We start from the raw sequence: 24894 nt of genomic DNA on the forward strand, positions 1-24894 counted from the left end.
GTCACTCGTTGATAACGCAAAACTCTACCGCTTGACTTGATAGGAACACCATACCGAAAAAAACAAAACAAGGCAACAGGCACCGGTCACACTTTGCGCATTTCTGCCATTGCCATGAAATGAGGGCACCATGGGCGCCAAGGAGTCACGGATAGGCTTCCTTTCGTATGACGAGGCCGTTAAAAGAGGTAAGAGGTTTGAGCTTCAGCGATTAACGTCGGTCAGTCAGTTACGCGGCGGCGCTAAGCTAGCGTTAGCAGCGTTAGCCAGGTAGTTAAGCCTACATATGAACTCTTTCTGCGAGATAACAAGCCTCAACCTGTCATTTCACAGAGCTGTTATGCGAAGTAGCGGGTGTAAAGGGGCTTGGGGGACGAAGGTGGGGTTGTTTTGATTTGTCTTTGTGTTATTGGTGTAATGTTGCTGTCAGTGACTGCGTACCAAAACCTAGTGAGCTGTCTACTTAGATTTTTCAGCATCATTTTCGCGTTCATAAGATGCCCAACATCGCCTGAGAGTGCACACCCCTCTTGGTTTTGAAACACAGCCAGTGTCTAACTAGCAACCGACTGGAAGTGTAACTAATCTGGGCGGTGCAGGAGCGTCCATACTGGCGAACAGATTTCACTAATCTGTCAACATTTCTCAACACCCCATTCGTGTTTATCATGTAACCTATCGCACTTTATCAGCTCACTCTTCCTAAGAAGAGAGTGGAAGTGCTTGTCCTGACACATCGAAATCTGATTTTTGCACTTGCTACTGCCCACTATCTCGCCTTTACCTTTGTTATTTAAGGATAATTTTCACTTTCAGAGGGAAGTGGATGTTCTTCAAGAATGATTAAGTAATTGAGAAATCGTTTGAGTCTTGAGATAAGTGATGTTTTTAATAAAGGCTTGTTGACAAGTTAATGACAGCTCAATGACAGTTTTCATAACCAAGGATGTAAACAAATATTTAAAGGGATATTTCACCCAAAAATGAAAATCCTGTCATCATTTACTCACCCTTATTTTATTCCAAACCTGACTTGCTTTCTTCTGGGAAGCATAAAATAAGATATTTCGAGAAATGTAAATATTGTGGAAGTCAGTGGGAATCAAAATGGTCAACATTCTTCAGAATATATTTTCTTATGTTACACAGAAGAAAGTCATACAGGTTTTGCATACAATAGGGTCAGTAAATGATGTAAGAATTTCCATTTTTGGAGTGAATTGTGCATTTAATACTGGTGTGAAGCAAGGATATATTTGAGAGTTTGTTATTGAATTTAATTATTAAAGGGAACCCTTAACTGTCTTTGGTGGTTACCACCATCACATTTCATTTTAGACAATATTTGAATTTGTTGACACATTAAGGTCCAGCCATGTTTACTGTTTATCAAATTTTCATGGGTGATTTTTAGTCAACAGGCCCAAATTGTAAACACCGATTTGCCACGTTGATCATCAGAAAGCTACTTGGTGTTAAATTTACTTCTATATGAGCTGCGTTTCATACATCACTACATTATTAACAATAAACCCAATATTAGCCCATGAAAAGTGAGACCCCATGTTTAGATTGCAATATAGTGTGTAAATTAATCACTGACGTGGCATAAACATTGCATTGGACTTGCTTTCTCAATACCAAGGCGGTACATCTGGTTTCTGTTTAAGATTGTGTAAGTGAGGGTATATTTTGACCATCACATTCTTAGGCTGCATGTGTGTTGTTTATGTCAGTATACTCTAGAATTTTTCTGGCAGTCACAATCGCATATAGGCGTAACTGCTCCAGTGACTTGACCACAAGTTGGGTTTCAGGTTTCTGTGTATTTATGATCCAATTTAGATTTCTGAAACTGAAATTTGAATTTCAGTGTAGTCTGATGCTACCAGGCCTCGATGGTGTAGTGATCGGGGTGTTGAGAGCAGATACTGGCACCTGAGATCGAGTGCGTCAGCACTGCTTATCTTTCCACACCTTGATGAATAAGCAGAATTTAGCTGTTGCTTTGCATAGGTGTTATTCGCATCTTTGTTTCTCTTAACAGCAAACCACAGCCCAGGATTTACATTCTGGCCAAACCTATTACAGCTACAGAGGAATTTCTTTGCTTTATGCCTCTTGTTGACATAATTGCTGATATAGTGTTTCACAAGCTAAATAGGGTGTCTCATGAGTCACCTGAGAGTGTTGAAGGGTTAAAAGATTGTGTGATTATTATCCTACAGCACTGTGTGTGTGTGCCTTGATGTGTGCACGTGTGTGTTGGTGGGGAGAGGGAGCTAGCTGGCCCTGAGCCCGTTAGTAGAGGTAGAATTACTCTAATTGTTCCAGCTGCACACACACTGTGGTGGCACATTTATTGCAGCATTTTGTGCCATGCTGCCCAACAGCCAATGTTGCTGACATCACTTCATCACAATAACACAGTGTTATTGGAGGAATGGCATTCACGTCAGCATTTTGCTATATTAATGGCCAGTTCTCAATCGTGTAATAGTTTTCCTTAAATCCATCGTTGTTTATTTTATATTATAAATGATTTACATGATATTAAGGGCTCCATTAAAAAAAAAATGTATCTATTAAATGCAATAATGTTTAAGCAACATATTGGTATGTCTTAGAAATAGGGATTTGTTAAAAAATATATATCATTCTTTCATTTCCTACTTTCAAGAAGGACCAACTAATGGGTTTTCTGAGTGACTTTAATCGATCTTAAGGAGTCGCTGTAGAATTGGACGGGTTTTGGTGTCATCTGACCATTTTTGTTGGGTTGTTTACATTAGTTCTTGCATTTTAAAAGAGCTTGACAGAACAAAAAATAAAAATTGTCAAGGTCTTGAGATGCTTTGAAAATGTTTGTTAGAGCATGATCTCACTAAAAATATTTGAACAAAAAAAATCTAGATAAATTACCTGACGTCAATAATAGTAGGATGATTAGATGACTGTCATGACCTGTCCCTATATAGAATTTTTCATTAAATAATGTCTTTAAAAAAAAAAAAAAGATTGTATTACGTTTGTAATTTGTAGCTGGAAATGTTATAGCCTTTATGTGACAGCTGGAAATTCATAAAATGATGATGTAGCAACATCTGATTTTTTGTTTTTTTTATATTCTCAAACCCATTCAGACTGTTGCTTCTACAACTATCACAAATCATTCAGTTTAAAAAAATATATTATTTCGATGTCTACCCAGCAGAATTTGATCATTTTCAAGACACTGATGTTTAAATCATCACATAGGCCTAAACCTGAATATTTAATAGACATAAAAACACAGGCCTATATATGATCAAAAAGACCTCTTGTTTTCATTTGCTAGTACTCCGTCATTCTTGAAAAGGTGTGGAAACATCCATAATGTACTCAGGTTCATTTGAATGTAATATGAGGGTTTCAGTCCAATGCTCATCCTCAAAGGTTTTCAGTGGCTTTCCTCCAAGAGTGAACATTCAATACTGTTCTGTATTATAAAGGAGCTTCTAGTGTCCTCTGTAGCTTCCAGTTGTACGGTGAGCCCAGGCATTCCCCTGTCAGCTTGACTGAGAGAGGCTCCTCTGAGATTCCAGGCCATCGAATCCATCTGAGATAATTAAGTCTCGTCTTCAGGAATTCATGTTTATTTATGCTGCTTACCTATAAGCGTCAGGCATCTCATTTGCACTCAGGCCGTCCTTGGAGTCCTCTGTCTCGAATGTAAGGTTGCCACCACCTACAGACCTACATTGGAGCAGCTTACTGGGAACTCAAAGTAGGTCATGTTTCTGGGTAGTAGCGCACTGAAATTAGTTTTACTGTAGGATACAGTGTATCCTGCAGGCTTCCATCAGTAACTCAGAGCATTATGGATCTAGCTGTCTCTCCTCTGAGGGGAAGCACTCTGACTGGACGAGGAAAGGGAAAATCAAAGAGTCTATTTCAAAGAGTAGAGCTGTCACTGAATTCCTCAGAGCAAGACGATATTTGCATTTCCTCGTATCTTTTTCATCACGGTAACATGAACACCACTTAATGTGTTCCTCCATGTTAGATTGTGATGTTTTCTTCTTTTTGAATATTATTTTGGAGGCGAGTTTAAATAAACACTAATTCAGCCAAGTATATATTAAAGGTAGACAGTTTTATTGGAGAATAATTGAGTCAGTGAATCAGAGAATATAGGTTACTTTCTCTCATTCTAAGTACTGTTGCTCATAAGAAGGAAAACTTTAACACTGATGACTCTAATCAGTGATCTAATTTTTCCTCTAATCACAGATTTTCCATATTGAGTGTTTTATTTTATGTTTTTATATTTTTTTTTGTTATTTTATATATGAAATTGAATTTTAAAATAGTCATATAAATTACAGTAATTATTCTGGAAATTTAGTTAACCGATTCCAATATTTCATCTCCTTCATGCATGTTTTAATTAGCTGCACTGTTTTCTCCCAAGGGAACAGTCTCATGGTTTGCAGATATTACTTTGGCACCTTTGGAGAGAGTAATTTGAGAATTGCTTAATAGGATCATCTTAATTGTCTCTTAATGACCTCAAAAACTGCTCAGGAGTTCTTTGTGCACATGCACAGAAAATATCTGCAGCATTAAGCATTGACAATGTCATCGACTTTTCAGTGGAACATCTGGCACCATGATTGTGTTTATGAATTTGGGATGACATTCGCCTCATCTGATGCTTTTCTCCTACAGAACATTATACAGAATAATCAGATGCCATGCAGGTCTGTTAAAATGCCTGTGGAGAGCCTGCAGAGATATATTAGTGCACATCTGCTGACCTGTCGACTTTAAAACATCTCAGCTGCATCGGTCTATTCCACAGACATGTCTGTGCATTCTGTATCACATGAAGAGATAGATACCTCAATGACCAGCCTCAGCAGAGTGTCTTTCTCTATAGATTGTGGCATGGGAGAATGAATGTCATTTGGCATTAAAGGCTTTCTCCTGCTTCGTAAGAAAATAAAGCTTCCTTTAGTCTTGAGGAATTTTTATGACCCTCAGAGCTCTAAACTGTTTTCTCAGGCAGTATTTTTTGGTTCACCCCGTGTCACGGCCGAGAATATGCAATGTGTGTTTCCTGTCATCATATCTGTGCAGCACAAAATACCCTTTTCTTCCTGGTATTATGAAGACTGTGACATGACTATTGAGAATATTCTCTGCTTAGTGGTGGAGTAATATATTGGCAAGACTGATTACTCAGCTGAAATTTCTTTTTGCATTGAGACCAATAATATTACCAAGTCTATGAAAAATGCCAAATAGTTTTATAAAATCCAGACATTATTGTTAATCAACTTTTTTTAGGCTTCAATTCATTTTAAATGGTGCTGCGTATGTCACAATGCAGGATGTCAACTTTCAAATAGTATTGGATGACACAACTACCTGTATAGGATGTAAACAGTGTTTCTTTCCATTGACTCATTGGAAGAACCAGTTTATGTTTGGTGCTTTGGAAAAAAGATCAAATGTGGTGAAGTTTTCTGTGATTTGTTGATGTCCTCACTATTTGTCTATAGTGATTTTAAAAAAGTGTCCTCAACATCCTGAGGCAGACAGTTGTTTAAAATGCTCTTTTTAACTCCCTTTCAGAAGCCAAGCATTATGTGTATGAATGTGATTCACCATCATATGCATCTCTCCAGATCCTTGAAACAGCTCACAGGCTTCATGCTGCTTTTTAATGACAGTGTTCTGGCTCAAAGTCTCACTTTTGTGCTCAAATTGTTCTTTAACAAGATTCTGTCTCATTCTTTATAATTTTCAGTATCATTGAAGTCACATCACAATGACATGCCCACATACGCTGAGCACTGATCAACCAATCAGAATTAAACTTATACTGAACCTCGTTGCCACAGTGAAAAAAAACAAGGCACAGGTAAACTAAATGAATTACTGAATCAGTCAGATGTGTTAGTTGAATCACCTGCAAGTTACAAATACTTTCAGTGACATCTGTTTTGAAATTACGCAAGATTTATGAAATTTAAGATGCACAGAGATGAACTGATTATGTTGCCGACTTAATGACTTTGCAGACCCCTTTAGCGACTTATTTTCCCCCCTCTTCAAAAAAGCGGTTAGCGACAAATCTTTATGGTTTGCCCAAACCTTATTTAGTTTGAGACTTGCTGGTACTGCTGCGCAGCGCGAGGTCTTACTGTCCCAGCGCGCACGCACTCCTTTCTTTCTCTCTCTGTGCGTCTGCTCTGTTCAGCGAGCGGCGGAGAGGAGCAGCGCTTTCAGTTAAACTCAGATATTATGATGCTTCTTTAATTTTACATGCAAGTATAGCCGAAATCACAGCACAGCTATTGCCATTATCTTGTGTGTATTTGATTTTATGTATTTGATTATCAGGATTTTTGTGCAGATTAATATCTTGGAAGGGAGCTGGTTATGTAGTCTTTATGGGTTGATTAATTTGCCAAGGACCCATAGAAGCATCAAGCTGGTTTGTAACTCTCTTTCAAATTTGGAAAAAAATAACCTATTTAATGGCTGGTATGTAGTTACCACATTTGGATATCATGTGGTATGACCTCAAAAAAACAATGAATATCAAGTTATTTCTACAAGCATTTATTTTTATTATAAATTTCATAGTGACCTTTCATGGGAAGCTAGCTTGTTTTGTTTAGGTGGCTAATTATGTGCTTGTAAATTGTGACTGAATTTCAAAATATCATGTGGTGTGACCACTGCAGAGTGTTTTCCATTATAGATATATGTCCCAGATTCACAGTTTTTGTGCTTTTATATTCAATTAATGGTTTATATACACAAAATACTTCATTTTAATATAAATATATCTATTTTATCAGATTCCACTGCCAAGCTGAGTAAAATAAACGCTTACCATAGGCAGCATGTTAATTCTGACCCTGCAGTCAAGCACAAACTCCAGATGTAATTTTCTGCTGTAAGAATGATGTTTATGATTTCATCTCAGAACCTGAGCCAGCAACTCTAAATTGACCCTTAGCAAAGACCCGCCTTTAGTTACTGTTGCTACGTCAGACAAACCATCCACAAACCATGGCACTTTTATGCCACACATCATGTTCTCATGCAGTGAAAAATACATCACGGAGCAAAGACGACACTGACAACATGCCGACATACAAGACAGAGCAGGTTACTTTCGGTATTAAACAAAGTCTCAAATTCAAGTTCAAATTTAGTCTTTTTTTTAAGCAATTCAAACAAATACTGTTTTGTGGCTCTTTAATGTGTCGTGACAGATCACTGTAGCACCTCAGTTCAAGCAGCATGTGACCGATCATCTCTTACTAGTTATAGCACAAAATAAAATGAATGAATGAACATCATAAGGTATCTTGTTTCAACTGTGAAAAGATGTCAATACACACTATTTTTCAAGTTCAAGTCACCGACATTAATCTACTCTTCTGTCTGGTTTGTTTGTCGGACAAAAATGGCAGATTTGGCATTATGATTGCTCAGATTGCCTGTTAATCAAACTCCCGGAGAAGGGTCAATTGAGCAGCCAAGGTTGGGCAAAGTTTAGAAATAACTGGGTCTAAAAAAATTACTGCAGTTAGTGCAATTTGCTGAACTTTTCACACGTTACTTTAAATAGATTTTTAATGATGTAAGGTCTTTGTGTCATTTGCAGTGATCACTCATCATGTGGCACGACCAATAATAGCGATAACTGTATTAAATTAAAAATAAATTATCTAATTTCTGTGGCTGAAATATGAATCACTGCTATAGTATGCTTAACTGAATGGTATTTAAAAAAAAAAAATTCTCAGTTTTATGCAATTTACAGAGAAAATCAGTCTGCTAACTACAATTAAGAAGGCAACTCTGAAATTATAGAACAAAAATATGAGATCATTATGTACAAAAACTCAAAAGAAATGCAAATACTTTTTCTAAACACTTCAGTTACTGAGAACATCTAAAAAAAATGTGAAGCATGTTAAGGAAATTAATTAATTTTGATATAAATCATGTTCGCACCGCATGACTTTTTAAGGCTAAAATTTCATATAGATGAAAAAACACTAAAATCACTTAATTTAAAATTTTAATATAAATTTGTGTTCACAACCTTCTTAATGTTTGAACAACTACAAAAGATATTATTTTTTGTATTTTAAAATTTGCCATATATATATATATATATATATATATATATATATATATATATATATATATATATATATATATATATATATATATATATATATATATATATATATATATATATATATATATATATATATATATATATATATATATATAATAATTTTTTTATATATTTATAAAATAGATTTATAGAAAAACAAAACAAAAAGTGCAGGAGAGCATCAGCTTCCATACTGTGATGACTGAGTCATCAGTGCATATCAGTCCTCAAATGGCTCTGCTCTGAACAGTGGGAGCTTTTTTGGGGTCACAGTCACTCTGTTTCAGTGATATGCTAACAACTGTTATTACAATGGAGTGGCATTTGTAGCTTTCTTTTGTTGTGGATGAACTATTTCCTGGATAAATCCAAGCCATGGTTCACCCAAAAAAAAAAAAAAATTCTGTCATCTCATCATTTACTCGCTCTCATGTTGTTCCAGATCTTTATGAACACAAAAACAAAACATTTTGAAGAGGAATGTTCGTAACCGGACAGTTGCTTGTAGCCATTGACTTTCATAGTATTTTTATCCATCTTCAAAAAATTCCTTAATTTCAGCAGAAGAAATATATTCATGCAGGTTTGGAACAACTTGATGAACCATCATCCCTGGATGTCTTATTTTATTAGTGGTATTTTGAAGTTAATGTCTGTTCTGTCAGAAAGAATTTCTGGAAAAATCGCATTTGCAGAGAACATTGTGTTTTGGTCCTCAACTCTTGGCCCTGACCCTTTTATGGATGGGTCAGATAGAACAGTGCTGTGGTTTATGAGCAGGTCTGTGATGTATTGTGCTAGGCAGTACAAGGCTATGAGTGGCGTGAAGCAGCAGTGGTCTCCTGTAAGTGTCTGGGTTAAATACAGGCTGCAGAGGGGGTGATGTTTTAAAAGGGATGAGTGTGTGTGTGTTTGAGAGAGAGAGATTAAAGAGCACTGGCTGTAGTCCTTATCTGCCATCATAACTCAACATGCTTTGAGCCAGAGGAGAAATGTGCAAAGATGGCAATGACTTTGACTTATAAGAAATTTGCTCAGCAGCGACCTTTCTCAGGCCTAGGGCCTTTTTGCAATAAACATGAATTTTCGGCATGTAAAAACTACATTACAAATACAGTAAATGAAATTATGAACCACTTGATGCCAATTCGGAAATGTTGTTTCTTTTGAAGTCAACAGAGCTCAAAGGGATTCAAGTTTGAATCTGGCATGCGTCATGTCTCGATTTTTCTCATTTCTCTTTCCTGTTTTTTTTCTTAGTATTTTTTTCACTTTCCTGTTTTGTTTTGTTTTTTATTATTTTTTTTATTATTATGTAGTCATTTAGCAGACGCTTTTATCCACAGTGACTTACAAATGAGGACAACAGAAGCAATCAATTGTAGTATTAAAACAACTAAAAACAGATCTAAACAGAGCTAAAACTTTATAAATACTACCTATACACATTTTAAAAATAAAGAAATTAAATAAAAATGACAAATGCATACAACAAAATTTCAAAACTTAACATTTAAATGAAAGAAATTAAATAAAATAGTTAAAAACAATTCAAAATATTAACGAACAAAAGGTATAAGAGTATAATAATGATTCTAACATAACACTAAGCCAAACACCAAAGAAAACAACAACTATATATATATATGTACAACCACACACACATGCATGCATACATACATAAATATATATACATACACATTATATATATATATATATATATATATATATATATATATATATATATATATATATAATATAATATAATATAATATAATATCATTTCATTTCCATTTAGTTTGTTGAAGTATTAAAATAACTCAATTTAAATAAAACTAAAAATTAATAAAAGACCTATACAGACATAATAAATTCAGATATTATTTAACTAAAATGAAAATAGATAACAAATACAAATCACGACAGTATAGTTTATCAGTAATCCTAAGAAATAACACTGCCAAACACACATGCTAAAAACAACTTAATTGCACATAGAAAGAAATGGTTATAAAAACTGAAACAGAAGTGAAACAAGTAGTAGAAAAGAGGAGAAATAAAAAGCGATACTTTCATGGGAAGCTAGCTTGTTTTGTTTAGGTGGCTAATTATGTGCTTGTAAATTGTGACTGAATTTCAAAATATCATGTGGTGTGACCACTGCAGAGTGTTTTCCATTATAGATATATGTCCCAGATTCACAGTTTTTGTGCTTTTATATTCAATTAATGGTTTATATACACAAAATATAATCATTTAATAACCTAATAAAAATGTTTATACATTTATAGAGGTTATTTATTTTATTTTATACAATTCTTTCAGATATTCAGACATTTGTTTTTTCAGGGAATGATGGAAAATTAGCATAATTTAATGCCACATGTAAACAAGGCATTAAACTTAGTCTGAACAGGCCTTTAGACAATAGCTGGTATAAAACATAGAACCTCATTTTGAAGTAATTTTTATTGATAACAATCTCATATCCTATACAGCTTTTTGACAACTTCCTACTGTGTTCACAGTTACCGATGTGGAGCTCAAACGTCTGCGAGATGCCTTCAAGAGGACCAGTGGCCTGTCTGTCTATATGACCCAGCAATGCTTCTACAGGGAAGTACTGGGTGATGGAGTTCCTCCAAAGGTTGCAGAGGTTAGTCAAGCTTTGATAAAACATAAACATCATCAGAACACCTTACAACATCATGATCTCTCTCCAGCCACCCAGTGCGTGTTTCATTGCTGTTTCTTCATATTTTAACAGTTCTGTGATCGATTGGTCTGTTCCCCTGGTTTAAATTCTGGCAGACTACAAGTAGTACATATTCATGGATGAATTTAGATTACATTTTGTGCTCAGACTAAAAAAATGGTCACAAAAGCTTAGATAAACTTTTACAGCATGCAGATTTCCACTGTTGATTTGGTGTTCTTTGTATGGCTGCTGTTTGACTAAGCTATTTCCCTGTTTGTGTGCAGTTCAGTTTTGCTTTGCTGATGCTTCAAATACCCACAGTCATGTGGTTACCAATTGTATCCCAGAGAAACACAAACTGAAAGGTGGGGCATTATGGTAAAACATGCTCTCACATTATCGTCTGACATTTAAAGACTTCCCCATGACCTGACCACTGTAACCGTGAGTTCACGTGGCCCTTTCTACCTGCCTCCTGTAACTTTACAGGCTGTTCTCTGCAAGATGAATCATTCAGAATTCCCCCTCTATTTCAGCAGAAACCCATCTGGTCTGTACTTCTACTTGTTGTAATAGGAACTAGTATTTGGTTAGTTATTTTCGGCTTGTTTCTTTGTGGCTCTTGGCCAGTTTTATTGTGGATAATGTTTCGGATCAATACTCTAAAAGCGGTTTATGAGGGGGCATATCTCTTTGACGTTTTAGTGTCAATTAAACAAAGTCCCTAAAAACCATGGAGGCCTTTAACAGGACTTGACTCTACAGTCATGAATCTTTCGTCAGGTATTGTTATGAATTTGGCTGCAATCCAATTAAATTCTTTCAGCAGAATAAAGCTGCCACTCATCCAAGAAAAACTGAAAAAGAGAGAGTAGTAGTTATGGGGTTATTTTTAGCTCTTTTCCCACAACCTTGTACTGTGACTAATCGTGATTCTTGCCAAGCACCTTGCAATGCTTTTATCAGGTGAATCTTCTGCTAAAATGATTATTTCTGAGTGCTGCACACATTCACATCATGTCGCTTAGCACTCTGTGCTGATTTCCAGACCATTTGTTGGATCAAAGTTGACATTTTCCTCACATTTTCACCTTGGAGATTCCTTCACCTGGAGCTGCAACATTTCAGAATTTCTGAAATTCTTTTTCTTTTCTTTTTAAATGGAGATCCTGATTGCCCCACATTCAGTGCATTCTACCTAAAAAAATATCTATGTATTTCATCAAATTATTATTTTTTTTTTAACTATTTGAATGAATGAATCAATGACTCACTATAAATACTTAATTTTTTCATTTCTAGATCAATCAGCATTAACTTTTTTTTTAATCTAGTTTATTATATAATAAAAAAAACCTTGCTATGTGTACTACGTTAAGCTAACTGAGACTTGTTATAGCACTTCCGTATCATTGCTCTTTTGTTGATTTTGATTGCTTCTCATTTGTAAGTCGCTTTGGATAAAAGCATCTGCTAAATGACTAAATGTAAATGTACTCTACTGTAGATGTCACTGTTTATATCCAAACGATGCAATTTTATCTCAGCTAGATATACTAGACAGTGGACATTAGCATGAGACCACAATCCCATCAAAGCGCAGATGAGAGTGGAAATTCTGTGGATGACAAAAAGCAAATTAAAGAACAGTGTTTCCCCTGCCATTATCTTAGGGGGGCTGTCCGCCCTCCCAATGGCACCCCCACAACGACTATTTAAATATGACTTCTGCTTGTCTCTGTGTTAATGTATGGCGTAGATGCGCGGTTTTGTTTGCTACTCATACAGAAGCGCGCGTGAGGCTTGCGGTGATATTAACGTCTGCCGCCTCACTAAATGAACAACATATCCAGAAACTGCTCTGAGTGTCACTTCATGAGCATTTGACCGTTTAATTTGAGTAAAACTATCCTCGTATCATATACACACAGATATGTAAAGGTATTCACGGCAATCCGTCAAAATAAAAGTTTGGGTTTCAATTGTAGACATTGCGGCAGAAATATATTCCTATTGTTCAGTAGAATGTACGTAATAACCTACTAAAATGATTAAAACCTTATTTTTAAGGAATAATCATAAAATGTCTTCAATGTTTTAATTGTAATATTAAATTCCCTTTATTTTCCAAAAAAAAAATATTTGTTTAATTTTCATTAATTAAAAGATAAATTAAATGTTTCAGAAAAACTGTCAATCAACAATCGTGGGAGGGGCCTGTGCAGAACAACGTCATTCTGCCAAGAATCTGAGATCGGCTTGATATGAGAAAGGGGTTTGGAATTATCGAGATTTTAAAAAAAGCACTGGGTGGATTTTTATCATTATAGGGTGGTTGTGTGCACACACTGCCAAGACACAGTTCAGTTTAAACAACATGTAAAAGTGAATTTTGCATCCGATGATCCCTTTAAGTGAGAAAGAAAACACGTGTTCAACACAGTATATTGAATCTGGGCAGCTCTTAAAGTGACAGCAGTCTAATATTCCTGCTGTCTGTCATTTGTTAATCAAACAAGACAAGAGAGAAAATCTCTCCTTTCTCTTGACTAAATCACTTTCTTAACTTTAATAAGAAGAAAAATACATTTAATTTACACAGTGAAGAATATTCAGTGTTTTTATACATTTGATTACTTTATTCGATGTATGTAGCATTTCTTATTTATTTGTTCTACTGTGTTGTTGTTGTTTTTTTGTCATATTGCTTGGAATTAGTTTCTTGTTCTTATTTAATCACTGACTGTTTACTTGTCTTCAGTGAGCTTGAGGTTTTTTTTCAATATCATAAAGACCTTAAAGCTGCAGTCTGTAAATTTTGGCACTCCTAGTGGTTAATAAACAGAACTGTGTGCATCTTGCGTAAAAACATTGTAGCCGGAGTTACTTCTCTCTGTTTATGTCTATGACAAATCACGCAGGTACCGGGCTACTCTGCAGCGGTACCCACCCGAACCAGTCTAAAATAGTCTGAATATAAACACTTATTACAGATGTACCGTAGTGATTCAGGACAAGCCTAAAGCATGGTTTGGAAAATGGATTCATGGTTTACTTGCTTATTAGATTACATTTTGAACACAAAAAGTTATGGACTGCAGCTTTAAAGCAAAAATAACTATATTGTGATGTATATCGTTACTGTGGAATAAAAGTACTCTTATTGTGATGTAGGATTTTGGTCATTACGCCCACTCCTAGTCATTTAGGAATAAGATCCTATGGTGTTTGAATCAATATCGCAATCTTTCACCAGTTAATTGTGCAACTTTAACTCCACTCTGTCTAACTATGCTTCAAAATCAATATTATTCACTTAACCTACATGCACCCACATGTGTATGAATGGCAGATAGTCAGTGTCTGCGTCCCGTGGGTGATTAATCTATAGGCTGCAGGTGACATCTCATGATGCGTCCATCATCGGGAGGCACAGGCAGAAGGAGCTCGGGCACCCAGCTGCTCATTTCATCGCTGTGATAAGTGGTTCGGTTCCCCTGAACTGAGCTCGCAGCCAGCCAGCCAACATCTCACGCTGATCTTTAGCACCCAGCCTAATTAAATCCCTTGCAGCATCGCACACTTCCCCCCTTTATTCCTTCAACTTCCTGTCTGTGTGCGTGTCAGCTTCAGGCATGCTCTAGTTGATCATTACCTCTACCTTCAGTCGCTCAGTGTTTGTATTACATCAAAGGGCAATGATTACATGCTACGGAAGCGTGCTTCATTATGAAAGCAGCTTTCAATAAGAATGACTTCTGTGTTTATGTATATAATGTATCTGCACAATGTAGTTCCACAAACAAATGAAATAAAACCAAGCCGTTCTGTTACAGAAATGTTAAATTTTTACAGAAAATATGACATGCTGTCAGAGCAGAATACATACCACCTTCAAAATCACAGTGATGCAGTGACTTATGTGTGTAAACAGCCCATAAGAAATGAATGTCTGTACGCATACCAATATCCACCCAGCAAAAGGACTTAAAGCTAAACCAATTAAAACAATCAGCTAAATGCCATATGTTAAGATGGAGGCTTTGTGTATTTATTTCAACATAATGGTAAACTGTGCATTCCAGTCGAGTGCCGACAGCTCCTCCAAGCCTGAACCTGAGCGCTGACATCCTCTCTGCCCTCTGGCCAAGACTGCAGCCAGCTTTACTCAGACGAATCCACACAAAACTGAGGCCAGAGCTGTAGAGATGGATGACAACACAGTGTTCATTAATCAGACCTTAACTTCATTCAGACTGGCCTGCAGGGTGCCAACTATATAAATAGATTTGGGTGAGAGTAACTGGCCAGTAAATTTACTATACATTTATATAGCTAGGAAACTAATGGTCTGAGACATATTTTTTGTTATTTAATTATTTTAACTTTTTCTTTGATAAATATTTATTTACATTTACTTTTTATTTTTAATTGTTTTGGTGAGTACATAACTAATGTTGGGCCGATAGACGATGCCATCGTCCATCGCCGATGGCTGATAGACATCCCTGTCCCATACCTGCTGCAATCCGCCGCATCCCAGTACCGTGTTTGGAAAGAAAATACCGTGTAGCCTAGGGGTGTACGAAAATATCGATACACGTATCACGATATTTTGTTTTTGGCGATACTGTATCGATTCTCCAAAACGGAATATCGATATAAATTTTTTTTTATAAATAAATAAAATCATACAAGATTCATAGCAGTTGTTTCGTTTTGAGTTCATATCCCGACCGCTAGATATCAGTCTTCATCTCTGAACTTAAGCAGTGACAGGAAATACTAGCATCAGGGCACTCCACTAATGTTAGTGTTAATATAGTTCGCTGCCAGTAATGGAGGATGAAAGAATTGTTCCAGTTCTCGTTTCGGTGTACAAAGCTGAAGTGTGGCGCCATTTGGGCTTTTGTGGTAATGTCCGCCCCGGGACCGTGGCGCGAGTGCAACCTCGGTTCTGCCACTTGCCGTGTCCCGTATTGAAGAGCCTTTGCGCGGGACGCATCGGGCGGTAGAGTAGCCGCACAACTGCAGCTTTCTCTGTTCTGAGAATGTTTAACATCTGTATTGATTTGATTGTTTTACAATTGTTTTGTTTTCTTTAGGAATCCTACAAGCACTTTATTTTTCATTGATATTAAGCAGATGTAATTTTTTGTTCAGATCAAATGTTATTACATTGCATGTCACAATTGTAAACTTAAACTGTGAACCTTTAAAGTAGTCTATAAATATATATTTTTATCTTTTTATAAAATACATTTTATACATACATTTAACTAAAGAATCATGCAAGCACTTCAATATTTCCCCCTTTACTCGTGCTGCACAAAAAGTGGTTCAGTAATGTTGAATGTTATAGGGACTGATTATTGCAAATGCAGATCCCAGTGTGTTCTGGTTAAACTATTTTTATTTATTTATTTTTTGCTAAGGTTTGCATATGGTGGTGTGTTCTTAATGACAGCTTTCCTAAAAAATATATATCCTATTCCTAAAATAAGAAATATCCCAATATATCTCCTTGCTTACAGTATCGCAATATATCGTATCGCAACCCCTGTATCGTGATACGTATCGTATCGCCAGATTCTTGCCAATACACGGCCCTAGTGTAGCCTACTACGGGACCCCAAAAGGGAATAAATACGTGATGGGAGGAAAATATATATTTCAGTAGCCTAATTTCTTTCGCTGTTATATCATTGGGTAATTATACTGTATTTAGCCTAAATTGTGGGCATCAGGGAGCCGCTATTATGCCTGGCACTGAAACTGCTTTTTGGCAATCGCTTTTTAGTTTCACTTTCACTTTTGAGATTCACGATCGCACGTACTCTGTTTATACTATGGAGCGGCAGTACTTGCCACATATTTTACAAGATCAGATGTTTGTCAGTTGTGCTCTGCATCTGCAAATCATTCGCGTCTCAAGCTGGTTGCACACTGAATGAGAAGCTCAGCTTTGCGTTGCGCCACGTCTTTACATTGTTTTGAATCGTTGCTAGGCGCCGCGAACAGACGCCGAATGGCACTGCCGGTGTGCATACGCTCATAGAAAATGTGTTTGAATTTTAAAGATGTGGCGCGACACTGCTCTTCTCTTCCAGTGTGCAACCAGCTTCAGTCATCTCTCCTTACTCTTGTCTGTTTATGTGGTAAGAGAAATTGTATGTACTGTAACAGGCAACCGTTGGCAATCATTATCCGTCTTTCGGATGAGACGTTAAACCGAGGTCCTGACTCTCTCTGGTCACTAAAAATCCCATGGCACTTCTCGTAAAGAGTAGGGGTGTAACCCCGGTGTCCTGGCCAAATTCCCTCCACTGGCCCTTATCAATCATGGCCTCCTAGTAATCCCCATCCACTTGATTGGCTCTATCACACTCTCCTCTCCACCTGTAGGTGGTGTGTGGTGAGCGCACTGGCGCCGTTGTCCTGTGGCTGCCGTCGCATCATCCAAGTGGATGCTGCACACTGGTGGTGGTTGAGGAGAGACCCCCCCCCACATGATTGTAAAGCGCTTTGGGTGTACGGCAATACACAATAAATGCGCTATATAAATGCATCATTCATTCATTCATTCATTCATTCATTATTTGTTTTCCTTGCCGTTCTAAATATCGATTTACGCTTCGGGCACACCCCCTAGCTCCGCCCCCCGATGTCATCGTACATCGCGATTGTTTCACTGCAGGCATCGTCCGATGCCAATTTTGTAGACATCGCCCAACCCTATACAAAACAGCATAAGTGGTCAGTTGGCCAACAAATTTACTATCATGACTAGGAAACCAAAAGTTTTTTTTGTTTGTTTTTTTCTTATTTACTATTTTACTTAAATATTTTCTTTTTATTTACTGGTTTATTTACTTAAGTTATATATTATTTAGTAAATTTACTATCATTTAGCTAAAAGGTCACAGACAAATTTTTTTTATTTTTTTTTATTTTGTATTGGTGTTTTATTTTATAGTTATGGTTGTGCTTAAGTAAATACATATTTGCTCATTTTATTTATTTTTATTTACTTGTTTTTTTTTCCACAAAAATGTGTGTAAGTGTTTCATTGTCAGAAGTTCCTTTGCAAGTAGCTAAGGGTACAAAAAAAATGCATTTTGTACCCTGCTCACCAGTGAAGCTGCTGTCTAACTTGTCAATCAAGACTCATTTGGACTTGGTCATGTACAGTTTGACACTAGACTGATACCACAGGGAAAGGTACCTGTCAGTGTGTGGAAATCCCAGTTTTGACACCACTAACTTGCTCAAAATTGCAGGAAACATTACAATGTTCTTGTGCTTTTTCCCTAGTAAATGTTTGTCTTGTATGCCGCAGAGCACTAGACTGTGCAGTAGGCATCTGGGGGCGTGAAAATTTTTGTTATATGTGGCGTTAAGGGTAAGACATGGTGTCATACCAGGCATGAAAGTGAATTATATCTGCGTGAGATGTCTCTGTGGAATAGAAATGATCAAAAACGGGAAGAAAAGTATTTTACTGGTAAGCCTCCTGCTGGGCCACATTTTTCAGGGATATTTTTTATACTGAAACACATTAAATGTAGCCCTGCAGTGCGGGTAGAAAAAATGTAATGTTTCCTCTGTATTAAACTAAACATTGTCAGCTGATTTATGGGGAGATATGTATCTAGGGAGCATTATCATTAAAATCTGATGTTTCTTTGAATCTCAGCGGAAATCAAATGTGTGAGATAACAGCTTAACAGTCTAACAGTCTTAAGCGCTGAACGCCAGTAGATTTAGTAATAGCGTACTGATGGGAAGCAATGAACTTTCTTTGTTGTGTGACTGTGGTGAAATTCAAAAGATTCACGTTTTCTGTTTCATTTTGTCCTGTAAATACCTGTAAAAACGTCTGTTGCTGTGCTTAATGATGAATAACTATTTTTAAATTTATTATAATTTTTTTTATAAGCTCAACTAAAGTTTGTTGTTGTCTGTGTAATCTATGTAGATCTCATTCTATCACATTTGCATAATCATTATGTGCAATTCAATGTGCTTTTGCATCATTTCCTGTCCTCTTTAGAAAGGGGCATTCACACTGAGAATCGATAAATCATTAATCGGAGCTTTTGGTTTCTAGAATCCTACTTGATTGCATCAAGTTGTGGAGAACTATCTTCACTCCCATTGGTTGTTGCTGCATCCCTGCTCATTTTGCATAAATTCGAGTTCAATGGCCAAATCTAGCTCTGTGCCAGTGATCGCTGTGACTCACATAGCTGCAAAACTCTTATTGAAGAGCGTGAATGTACCTGAAGACAATGTTTTGTTTTGTTTTTTGAACAAAGAGTTAAATGCTGAGTTATGTGTATTTTAACAGGCTACGTTTAATGTGCGTTCCTTTCTCATCTGTTGTAGGTGATCTACAACTCTTTTGGTGGCACATCTAAAGGGCTGTACTTCAACTACCTGATCGTCGGGCTGGTTCTATTAACAAGAGGACGCGATGAAGAGAAAGCCAAATGTAGGTTTATAGAGAGGCACATGGCTGTCCACTCCATATTCTACCTATTACACTCTATACATTGATTTTGCACTTTTATTTAAATGATTTTCATAGTAATTAATTGTTTTAAATCTCTGTGTAGTAGCTTTATTGTCATTGCCTTATTTAGCCTTACAAATGTATGTGTATATTTTGTTTGTTTTGCATGTTCACAAGAGGTGCTCGACTAATTCCATTTCAATCAGCAATCTAAACAAGCACACCTCAGGCTCAGCGTATTCAATTATCCAAATGTTATTTAGCTTTGTGTTTCTTTAGTCATACTGGTAGCCGCATGCACACTCCACTTCACAGTCTATTCCCCATAGAGGTACTGTCTACTCTGATGTGTCACACTGTGTCCCTGACAGCTGTGATTGATGTGAGGGTGTAAGACACATTGCCTGGTAGACTCTGATAAGGTGTGTGTGTGTGTGTATTAACCAGCATGTCCTCTGTATCCGTAGACATCTTCAGCTTGTTCGCTAGTGATTCGGGGACCTATGTGGTCCGGGAGGATGTGGAGAACATGCTGCGTTCAGTGGATGGGGAGGTCCCGCCCTCTCTTAGGAAGTGCTTCACTGAGGTCAGTACAGGAAAACTAACCTGTGCGATTTACCTCAGTCTTACCAGTCCCATGACTTCTCAGACAAACCATCATGCTATACAGCCACATAGTGTTTTTTGTTTTTTTTATTATTACTAATTAAAATTAACCATGTGATATTTCAGTTTTTCTTTTGTAATAAATCTGCAAAAATGTCAACAATTCTGTGTTTTTCTGTCAATATGGGGTGCTGTGTGTACATTAATGAGGAAAAAAATGAACTTAAATGATTTTAGCAAATGGCTGCAATATAACAAAGAGTGAAAAATTTAAGGGGGTCTGAATACTTTCCGTACCCACTGTGTATGTGTATATGTATATATATATGTATATATGTATATATATATATATATATATATATATATATATATATATATATATATATATATATATATATATATATATATATATATATATATATATATGATGAAGCAAGTACCGCGACTCGCTTCAGGGAGAGGGGGAAAAGGGAACGTGAGTCCGTGAAAATACAAAAACGATGGTTCACTCGCACAGCACTGTCGTGCAGGGTGTAATTTATTTACAGTGCCAATAATCCAGATGGTCCACAGTGAAGAATATATACAGGTGTGCACAGAAATATACCAAAGTAACAACAAATAGAAAAATAAAGAAGAAAAACACACACCGTATCCACAATATACAAAAAATAAGGGTTTGCTTGAGGTACCACTGTAACACTCTCGCCGACTTGGTTAACAAGCAACTATGTGTGAGTCTGGCCTTCCCTTTTTATAGGCCAGACTCCACCCCTTCTTTGGCATCACTCACCAACAGGTAAGTATTCAGGTATGTTTATACATTTTATATTCCCCACACGTCAAACATTCATTAAATCTTCACTATATAATAATCCTTTACCGGTAATAATTCAAATACACATATTCATAATTACAGAAACACATAAGCACATAAATAATTAACACATAACCCTGTACAAACAGACGATGGTGCCGCCGGCGCAACACACTCTGTGCCTTTAAAAGCAGGCGCCCTCTGTCTGCTCGGTTTGGCCAACGCAGCGTTCACCCACTGAAAGACCGACTACTTCCTGACAAACAAACAAACACTTGAATGTAAACACAAGGACAAAAGACAAGATGCGGATAATGTGTGTGTGAGGTGAATGGGTATGCGACGGTGGAAACTGTGATGTGGAGAAATGTCCGTGGGCGATAGGTTCAGCGTGTGCACTCACTTCACCGAACACAAAAATAACAGGTGGGAGGTGGGGGGGTGGGGGGAAGTAAATGGAGTGTATGCGTGTGTGTGTTCAGGCCAGTGCTGCTCCCTCAGCAGTGACAAACAGGTGCTTTGTCACAAACTATTTAAAAATCTGGAATCTGAGGGTGCAAAAAAATCTATATATTGAGAAAATCGCCTTTAAAGTTGTCCAAATGAAGTTCTTAGCAATGCCTATTACTAATCAAAAATTAAGTTTTGATATATTTACAGTAGGAAATTTACAAAATATCTTCATGGAACATGATCTGTACTTAATGTCCTAATGAGTTTTGGCATAAAAGAAAAATCTGTAATTTTGACCCATACAGTGTATTTTTGGCTATTGCTACAAATATACCTCAGCGACTTAAGACTGGTTTTGTGGTCCAGGGTCACACACACACACACATATATATATAATTATTATAATTTTTTTTTTTATTTACAAACACGCACAACTCCATAGTTACAGCACCAAGTGTTTAAGGTGAATTTTATGCGGTTAAAATAAATGCGTTTGCAACATGTCACAATCCAATATTTCACAAATTAAGTTACATCAATTAGACTACTTGGATTGAAACAAACACAAAAGTCAGTAATGTTTGATATAATGTTTATGCTGCAAAAGTGGAATGAAACAATGGTAATCATTTATGCCACACGGACGGTTTACTCGCTCGACTCAAAGTTCAAACGACAGCGCAGTGCGAGCTTACTAGGGCAAACGCGTTCACTCGCTGATAACCACAACCACTAAACAGCACTGTGCTGTGAGATCCAGTGTGAAGTGCTTGAATTCAGCGAAGAAGACAATTGACTGTGATTTTAAACTGATTTAAAGCCTGATGAAACAGTACTGACAAAGAAACACTGTGCGCAACGATACAGTCAAAAGAATTTTCAATCTACATATCACCATCATTTACCATGGATTTACTGTAGTAACACTAAATGCACCATGGTATTGTGGCAGAAATGTGGGATATTCATATAGAATTGTATTATTTTTCATTATAAATTTAGATGTATTAAAGGAGTAATGGAATATAATTACAGTATTTTTTGTGATTAAGCTATAGCATTTGTGCATTTACACTAAATGTATTTAGACTATGGTTTATATTTTTATCATGGCATTGAGGTGATGTTTGTGTGGTTTTAACTGTGGTTATCATGGTCTAAATGTATGCTACTATGGAAGACCAGTGGTTAATGTTAATAAAACTCAAACAATCAGAATAATTCAATTTCACCGTACAAAAATGAGGCTGTTACAATTTTTACAGATGTTACTGTTTTGATAATGAACATAAATTTACACCTGTATCCTAACTCAAGCTACTACTTACTGTCAAATGTGCATTTCTAAGAGCCAAAAATGTAATATTAATATCGCAGCCTGCACTGCACACAGTTCTGAATATACACATTATCCAAGTAAGGCAACACAAACCTGTTTCACCATTTGAAACAATATCACTCATTAGAACTTGCAGGAACTAATTAATATATTTATTTTGTTAAGGAAAAATAACTGGAAAAGTGTAAAGAATTCAAAAACATGAAGTGTTTGCCAAGTTCTGACCATTAAGAGTAGTTTAAAACCACAATTAACAGTCTGGTTTCTACAACTTTCACTTGGGAGCAGAAATCTGCCTTTCAACTTGAAAGAAAGAAAGATTTAAATTTTATCATGCTAATTATCGATATCGACTGAATGAAAAATGTTATTGTTGACAATTGTTTTGGCCGTATCGCCCAGCCCTATACTCAACCCAATTTGGTATTTTCTGGCTGATAAATGGATTACATGCCTTTTTAATCCAATCTGTCAGACCTGTGACACTAACTTCATTGATTGCCAAAATCTAGATATACAGTACCTTTTGAACCGTTTGCCTTATTTCAGCTTGTATTTACAGAGAGCGCTTCCTCTGTGTTATAGCCCTGCTCTAATAATAAGCTTAAAAGGTTGACCGTGCAAATGTTGCAGCCAATAAGGTCACATAATTCGCTTTGACATCCTTTCCCTTCTATTTCTCGATTAGCTCTTCTTTAAGTTGCACTCTCTTCTCAGCCTTCATGCTTCCTGCTGCAGCATCACTTTCTTGATTTAGGGAAAAGCCACCCAGAGCAGCACTTCTGTTATCCCTTGGCAGCAGCTCTAAAACTCTCTTATCTCTTTACTCAACCCACTCACACAAATGTATCTGCATACAACAGAATTCAGTCCATATTAATAATGAGAAAGCTTCCCCTTCACTGCACAAGGGGAAGCAACTAACATGAAGTCCAAACTTCTCAATTCTGCACTCTTGGTCATGAGTTCATTAGAGAATTGTACTCTGGTGTTTATTTATTTGTTTTATTTATTTCTGTCTGTTTCTGTCCAGGGAGAGAAGGTGAATTATGAGAAGTTTAAGAGCTGGCTTCTGCAGAATAAAGATGCTTTCACGTTCTCCCGCTGGCTGTTGTCAGGTGGCGTGTGCGTCACGTTGACCGACGACAGCGACACACCCACTTTCTATCAAACCCTGGCAGGTGTCACGCACTGTAAGTGTCACTATTTTCTATGAGTATTATCTGAATGCCCTCTTAGTACTCTATTCTCTGAATACTTCCTCTCAATACGCTCTCAAAACTCTCTGCCTGTATTCTTTGAATACTCTCACTCTAGTTCCAGAAGTATTTTCTCCATTCATTTTGCTCATGGTTATTAAAATGATTTTCAAAAGAATTCTAAGCCTTGAACTAAAGCAGCCATCTCTGAGGTTTGAGAAAAGAGAGTATAATCCTATACTTGTATACTTTTTTGAGGGACTGAACTACACTTATAATAAAAATGATTGTGCAACTGATAAACAGTTACTGTTAAAAAGTTTGGGGTTGTTAAAATGTTGAAAGAGGTCTCTAATATCACTAAGACTATATTTATTTCATCAAAAATACAGTAAACACTGTTATATTGTGAAATATTATTACAAATTAAAATAAGTTTTCTATTTTATTGTTTTAAAATGTTGCTTATTCATGTGATGGCTGAATTTTCAACAGCTGTATATTACTCTAGTTTCCAGTCTTTATTGCAAAACATTAATATATACACACAGATAAGTTTGATAGTGTAAGTAGACTCAATTAACTCATCTATTCTCGTTTTTATGGTAACAGCAACTTCTCTGATTGGTGGATAAAGGAAGATCTCTTCAGTATTAAGGGAAGTGTAGTACTTCAATTAGGCACCTTATGAAAATGACACTAACTTATGGCTTTTGGAGAAGTGTATACTGTACCATCAGTCTCAGAGCTCATGATGAGTCTGCCCTGAAAGATTTGTACATTATCATAAGAAATCGATTTCTCTATTTAGAACTAAATACGCTCTCAATGCTCTCTGGATTGGCTGCTTACAAAAATATGTGTTTTAATAAGAAATTACTAATAATGTACAAGAGACACTGCATGTCGCTGAAGCTGACAGTAATCTGCTCTTTGATAGTCCATGCTGTAGATATTTAGGCAGGTTGCAAGTCTCGTTTTGTCCACTTCTCTCTCCTCCCCGACACACAGGAGGCATCAGCAAATCAGCCGGCCTGCCCTCCACCGGGAGAGAGGCATCTGTGTGAGATAATGGC

The 24894-nt window shown here is 36.6% G+C and overlaps 1 protein-coding gene across 2 annotated transcripts in view; it reads left to right on the plus strand.

The window, feature by feature from the left end:
• Window positions 1–24894, plus strand: part of LOC306853983 (ubiquitin carboxyl-terminal hydrolase 32-like) — a 57414-nt gene continuing 32520 nt past the window's right edge. Inside the window, exons 1-5 of one of the 2 annotated variants that reach the window (XM_079391730.1) lie at window positions 1–188; window positions 10720–10847; window positions 19278–19383; window positions 19872–19990; window positions 23653–23812. In XM_079391730.1, the coding sequence (XP_079247856.1) occupies window positions 131–188; window positions 10720–10847; window positions 19278–19383; window positions 19872–19990; window positions 23653–23812 (571 nt within the window). In that variant the 5' untranslated portion in view covers window positions 1–130. The remainder of the gene's footprint in view (window positions 189–10719; window positions 10848–19277; window positions 19384–19871; window positions 19991–23652; window positions 23813–24894) is intronic. The other variant, XM_079391729.1, reaches the window with a different exon arrangement.

This window comes from Barbus barbus, assembly GCF_936440315.1.
Source record: "Barbus barbus genome assembly, chromosome: 34".
Taxonomy (NCBI): domain Eukaryota; kingdom Metazoa; phylum Chordata; class Actinopteri; order Cypriniformes; family Cyprinidae; genus Barbus; species Barbus barbus.